Source organism: Chelonoidis abingdonii, chromosome 3 (assembly GCF_003597395.2).
Source record: "Chelonoidis abingdonii isolate Lonesome George chromosome 3, CheloAbing_2.0, whole genome shotgun sequence".
NCBI classification, from domain to species: Eukaryota; Metazoa; Chordata; order Testudines; family Testudinidae; genus Chelonoidis; species Chelonoidis abingdonii.
In genome coordinates this window covers 169,600,890-169,607,882 of record NC_133771.1, presented here as the reverse complement: position 1 = coordinate 169,607,882, position 6,993 = coordinate 169,600,890, and the positions used below count along the sequence as shown (strand labels likewise).

General features: G+C 39.4%; 1 protein-coding gene across 3 annotated transcripts in view; it reads left to right on the top strand.

The window, feature by feature from the left end:
• Positions 1-6,993, top strand: part of RPS6KC1 (ribosomal protein S6 kinase C1) — a 134,635-nt gene that overhangs the window by 61,603 nt on the left and 66,039 nt on the right. For 2 of the 3 annotated variants that reach the window (XM_032771241.2, XM_075064327.1), the window contains one exon: positions 5,457-5,578. In XM_032771241.2, the coding sequence (XP_032627132.1) occupies positions 5,457-5,578 (122 nt within the window). Of the gene's footprint in view, positions 1-4,906; positions 4,981-5,456; positions 5,579-6,993 lie in introns of those variants that run through there. The other variant, XM_032771244.2, reaches the window with a different exon arrangement.

Below are 6,993 nucleotides of genomic sequence, written 5' to 3'. Positions count from 1 at the left end.
AAAAAAAAAAAGATTTGTGGCGTCCTTTGCTGTTTTTTGGTTTTTTTTTTTTTTTGTTAAAAAAAAAAAAGATTTGTGGCGTCCTTTGCTGTTTTATGGTGTATAAAAGGGACCTGTGTGTGTGTGTTGAGTTCTTTCCTGCTTGTGTGTGGGGGTTTTTGTATTTTTTTTACCATAAAAGTATCCTGATGTCAACTTTGGTTGTGCTAAAGGAATTACTGGAGTCTCTGAAGTTGTATATTGTGTATTTTTCCTGCTTTCTGTCCAGTCAACAGTTTTTCCAAATCCAAGGTAACTGGATATACTCCACCATATATGCTGCATCAAAGTTATATTGATAAGCTATTTCCTTAAGTGATAAGGAAATATACCATTTCTTGTGTCCTTCAATTGGCATTGCATCTGTGCAGGAGATTCAGGTGCAGAATTAGGCAACAGCAATTTCTTACCTAGCTGGCATCTTTTCTGTGAATTTTATTCTTTCACCTTTCCTGGATGCACTTAGTGATTCTCATGAAGGGCTGTGTTTTTTAAGATGTCTCCCTTAATCTACCTGCCCTTTTTCCCCAGAGTTGACTGTAATTATGGCCTGGAAGTAGGCAGGGGTATCTCTGATGGAAGCATTGACCAGTAGGTAGGCCAGTGTGTTAATCCTGCATCTGCCAATGATTGGCTGTGTGACTTTGGGCAAGTGTCTGAACAGCTGCGTAGCTGAATTACTCCAATCTGTTAAATGAGACGAATGGAACATATCCACTTTTTTGTAAAGCACTTCGAGATCTAAAAGCTCTCAATGTATTTTAAGTATGATAGTGCAGTGTTTCTCAAATTGGGATCGCCACTTGTGTAGGGAAAGCCCCTGGCGGGTCGGGCCGGTTTGTTTACCTGCCCCGTCTGCAGGTCCGGCCGATCGCAGTCGGTTCGCCGCTGCAGGCCAATGGGGGCTGCTGGAAGTGGTGGCCAGTATGTCCCTCAGTCCGTGCTGCTTCCAGCAGCCCGCATTGGCCCAGAGCAGCGAACCGTGGCCAGTGGGAGCTGCGATCGGCTGGACCTGCAGATGGGGCAGGTAAACACACAGGCCTGGCCCGCCAGGGACTTTCCTTACACAAGCAGCAACCCCAGTTTGAGAAACACTGATAGTGGATCTGAGTGGGAGAGATGAGCAACTTTTGAAATGAATGTCCATATGGAAGCTTGTATTTTAATCTTCAGAACCAGTTCTAACTTTTTCTCCCTTTTGCTCTTGCTCTTTGCAGCCAAACATGGCACTCTAGTGTGTGTGTGTGTGTGTGTGTTTTAAAGGGGGAGGGTGGGAGAATGGAGGGAGAGGAGATTTTCTTGTCTTCACACTTGCCAAGAGAGAAACTGTGTGGTCTATTGGACTAAATACAGGATCGGGATCTAGAAACTTCTAATTTCTAATCCTGACTCTGCCACTGATTTACTGTGTCCTTAGGCAAGTTGCTTCACCTTTCTTTTCCACTTCAAAATAATACTTCATCTCTGCTGTGAGTATTAATTGCAGTAGTTAACGTGTCTGCAGTTCCTTGAAGATGTAAAGCATTAAGTATACTGAACAGCAGAGAACAAGCCCTAAAGGAGTTTTTCTTCTTGTGAGGTAAATGAAGGTACAACCAAATTACTGCATGTATGAAGGCACGATGTGTTTGCTTCAGAAAGCACCGATCTATAATACATTACTTATGAGACAGGTGGAGGCTTGGAGGTTGTTAGACAGCCCCTTGATGGGAAGAGAGCTAAGAGTGCCTTGGTGAGAGAAGGGAATGAGAGAGATCGAGATCATTTCTGACCTTATGTAATACTTGTTGGTTGCTGGCACCCTCCTTTTATTTACTGTGCCTTTTTAAAAGCTTTTTGGTTGCATCTTTCTATATGAGGGATAAGCTATTTGTTGACCATATGATGCTGTATATATCTAACTTTAAAAGTCTTTCAGACCGCTTCAGTGATTTCTTTTTTTCTTCCTCTTTCTGTTAGTACCTGCTACTTACCTATATAGCTTGGCAATCTGAATTTCCATCTTAGTCCATGCTATACAGTATCCTGGGGGAAATGCGGCATGTCACTAAAATGTCTAATGATGCAGGGTACTTCTTGAAAGTATTTGGAGCACATTGAGGCTATCAGATGGACTTTTTGATCAAGGCACATGTTTGCCTATGAGCGTTTTCTGATCTGTAAACTTTAAATACAGGTTTATTTTATAAAGTCACTTTCAATAGCTCATTGCTAACACCTCAGCATAATTCCTTTTTATATCTAAGAGGATCTACTGACTAAACAAGTAACCAGCTGGAGTTTGAGTAGCCATCACATTGACATCCAGCAAATTGACAATTGAAAGATATATTCACTGCATGTTAGAATCCAGATATTCATCATAATATTCCTAGTATGCCATGTGCTACCTCTTGTAATTATTCTGTGGAAGTTCTTCTTGCGTCTATATAGCTCATTTTCATCAGCTGACCACAGGGTGACTAAGGAGGGGCATATTATCCGATATCCATGCTCTTTATCTATGTCAGACCCTCAAGATTATTTGAATATTTTTGATCATTTCTATTTTTGTGAGTGTGTCTGAGTTAAATAATTCTCAAAAATCTAAATAGCTGACCACTGACAGTATTTACTGAGTACCTCTAATTGGTCAGAGGTGTCTTGGCCAGCAGATCTAACATCAAGTTTGATTTTAAGAAATGTGTTTTATTACTTAGAAATATACAAGGCTGTTGGGAAATGAGGGAGCAGACTGCTTCTGCTTGTTTAGATGGAGGCTTATGCTCAGCAAAGTAGCTGTAGAGTTTTTATATTCTGTTTGCGGTAACAGTAAACAGAGCATCTGAAATAACCACTTGCAAATTGCAACAAACACATCATCATTTGCTTAAAAAGAGTTATAATTACAGTTGACGAAGCATGGACACCATAAAAATGCATTAGTTTGGCTTGACACATTAATTACCTGTTTTTGCAGATGTTTTTATATATTGTTGTGTGAACAGTTTACAAAATAATTACGGGAAAGTCATATGGAAAATAAACTAAGTGGGTGGTTTCTCGCCTTAATATTTTCATTCATGTGAATCTCTGTGAGGCACAGCTGCTCTGTAGCAAATGCATAGAGAAGGGGGGTGGGATCTCGAAGGGTTTTTGTTCAAAGGTCTCTGTCATCATCATTACCACACTTTTTTATAACTTGCTTCAGCAGCATAGTTTTTAAACATTAAAAATGACATGGCTGATTTAATCCCAATGAATGGGGTAGGGTGTGGAGAGAGCTTTGATACTGATTAGATGAAACACATCTTCTAGTATCTATGAAAATACCTAAATGAAAAATTAATAGTAGTTTTAAGCAAGATGGACTTGTATGATCAGTTGTAAAGATTAGTCAAGAGCTTTAACACTTCTTGTTTGCTACTATTTAAAAAAATATATCTGAGGTGTAAATCTTAATAAAAGATGCTCATATCAATGATTCAGGACTCCATATTGAAGAGTGACCTCATGATCTCTGTTGGAAATATGAATAAAAGGTTCCCAAGAAACATTTTAAAATAAAAAGCTTGTATTAGAAAAGATTACTTTGCCGTCTTAATTTTTTAAAAAGTTTGGATAGTTTGATCAATAGTTCATTCCTATAAAACATACAAATACCACCCCTCTGCATTTCTCTGACGTGTGAGGTACGCACCATTGTTGCGAAAGATCTTGAACATAGGAATTTGTCTGTCATCTTATCGTAATATCTTATTTAAGTGAGGAGCTACAAAAAATGAAAACCTGGGATAAATGCTAGAGTCTGCGTTTAGTTTCGTGGATTGTTCATCATCACAATCTAAGTGTTTTGTCACAGTTTTTTAAACATTTTATTATTCAAATCTTCTTTGATTTGGTAGCCTATTTTACATGGTCCACATGTGCTATATATTAGATGTGCCAGATGATCTTGGTATGTTAAGGAGTGATTGGACTGATAGGCAGCTGGTATTTTTTCATAACCTTTCTTGGATTTTTAAAAATTGGAGATCAAACTAATGTAAATTTAGAAAATAAAATAAATCGAACTCTACAAACTTATTTGATTCTCCTAGTCTGGCTCAAAGACAGACCTTGTGTTAAAGCATTTAAAGGCTGAACTGGTAAGTATTGAGATCAGCTTTCCTGTCAGCCATGAGAGAGATGTTTCTATTCAAAGGGTTTTCACCTTTTTGCAAATATGGTCCTTCCTGGTATGGTAAAATGTTAAATGAGTGAATAACTCATAAATATTATATTTAAAAAATAAATGTTACTACACTCTTTCTTTCCTATCCGGAGTGATGAAGTGAAATTAATGTTGAATGAAAATAGGAGAGAACAATGAAAACTCATAGGGACATGCCGTCTTGTGTGTTAGTTACTCTAAAATAACTGAGGCATTGAGGAGAAAAATAGGTAAACAGTGATAAACATCCACACTAAAAACACATAATCAACAATTACAGCAGTGGCTTGACTTTTATACTAGTCTTAAAATCTTCTGGTGAACTGAAAATGCTGGCTGAAGAGAAGCCAAATACTACTAATATAAACAAATTAGCTGTTCCTGAGAAACAAGTCTTGAGGGATGTCGAAGGAGTTGATGACTGTCTCTAAGGAAGTTGCAGACATCTGTACAAGATAAAGTTTCCTTCTACAGACAGAAGCAACAGGACTGGAAGCCAATTTTGAGAATTTAAAAAGTATATTATTTGCATTTTTACACACGAGTGGGTAGTCATGAGGCCCCATCCCTTCTGCCTGAGGCCCCTCCCTCAGACACTGCTGGGAGGGGGCTTGAATTCTCATCAGGCTGCTACTGCTGTATCTTGCCTGCAGGCGGAGTGGTTCCACCTTGTCATCCTGACTAGTGACCACCTGAAACTTTTTAGCCTCTTAGCCAAAAAGGAAGGGAGCAGCCAGCAGCTGAAATCTGTGAGAGTTCTCACTTTCACCTGGCTGTTGGTGGCATTTCTGACCCCCTTTTCATGGAAGTATAGGTCAGAAGGATGGAAATAAGCAAGTTTTGCTTCTTCTGTTTTTTAAAGTAGTAATTTATAACCTTTACTGTATATGCACTAATCTGATTTCCATGGATACAGAGTCCATTTCACTTGTTGCCTCCAGTTCTTAATTTTGTTTCCATGGAAACTGACACCAAATTGGCAAAAATAACGTAAGAGTTTTCATTTATTTGAGTATATAAGGAGGCTTAAACTGTATCTTTGCCAGAATACCCAAATCAGAGAATATGGAATCGAATATTATTGGGCTTGGCTATCAGAATCCATGAATAAGGCTGGAGCCAAAGACAGCAAAATCAAGTCAATCTCTTTGCCCAAATATATGGAAACACTTAAAAAACAAAGAAACAAGAAAAACCCCTCACTATTTTCTGTTATTCCATCTAGATGAGTCAAGTCCAACTCGTCGAGAAGCAGTGAAGAGGAAGACCGCAGAATATCTAATGCGCGCTGAAAAAATTTCCAGCCTATACCCGAAATCCTTCTCTGAAGATGGATCAGTTTCTGGGGTAGGCTTTAGTTTCATTTCTCTGAAACTGAATCTGTAAGATTGTCTGAATTTCTTGGCTTTTAGTTGTCTCAAAACCGTTTTTAGAATTAGATAACCTTCTGTATGTACCCTAAACACATTAGTCCTTTCTGGTAATTGTGTTTTTTTTTAAATTCTTTGGTGCTTCTTGATTTAGTTTACTTCTTGTAATATTATGCAGGATACCTGGTTCTAAACAGTGCTATCAGTGGGTTTTAAGTATTTTTACTTCATACTCCGCAGTTTATAAAGTAAACTGAGTTGGGGCATTCAGCAGCTTCTGCCATATTAAATTGCTTTTTGAGGTAGCTTCCATCTTTTTAAGCAGATATCCTTAGCTGAGCTAACTTGTGCAAAAAAAATCCTGTTTCAAGACATTCTTAATTGATCTCTACTTTGCCCTTCCCCATCCAGTTCCCGTGGGACTCATCTGTTCTTAGTTTGTATTTTTGCTGCAGTCACACTAAACTGTGTGATTGTCAATGACTGTTCCCAGGTAGTAAACGTAAGTGTCTGTCTACATTTGTATTAAGTAAGGACAGAAAGGGCAGAAAATTCTTTTGTCTTATTTTTCACAGCCCTAAGAGCAGTTTAAAGAGATTGTTGCAGTTAAAAAGCAACTTTAGAAAATCAGATAAAATTAAGCCCCCCTAATCCAAAGTAAATCTTAACCTTCCCCATTCCCACCCTGCCTCCTCAATCTTGTTTTGAAGAGGAGCTGTTTCTGTAATAAGAGACCACAAATACATTTATGGGGACATTCTAAATGAGAAACATTTTGTGAGAGTTGATATCTTAATACGTATATCAATTGTACTTGAGAGAATTTTTATATTGTGGTCTGTTATCCACATCTCCATAGCAATGGATCACCCTTTTTCAAGAGGTGTCATAACTAAACAGAGATGTTCTGTGAACTCCCTGCTGTTTGTCTTTCCTAGGGCCAAATGCTCTTGGAAGTGAGGAAAATCTTGAATGAATGCAAATCCAGTATTTTTGGAAAGTGAGCAGGAAGACAATATGAGGAACCCATTACAGTTTGTATAGTAAAAATTCACTGTGGCTGGGTAACAGAAAGAAACAGATATTACTGTACAAGGATCCCCCAAGGGCAATGGAACCACCCTCTACAGGGCCGGCACTTCCATTTAGGCGCCCTAGGCAATCACCTAGGGTGCCAGGATTATTGGGGGTAGCATTTTGCTGGTGAGAGGCCGCAGGCGGTTCCGGTGGACCTGCCACAGTCGTGCCTGCAGAGGGTCTCCTGGTCCTGCGGCTCTAGTGGAGCTGCCGCAGTCGTGCCTGCGGAGGGTCCCCTGGTCCCGCGGCTCCAGTGGAGCTTCCGCAGGCATTCCTGCGGACGGTCCGCTGCTCCCGCGGCTCCGGTAGACCTCC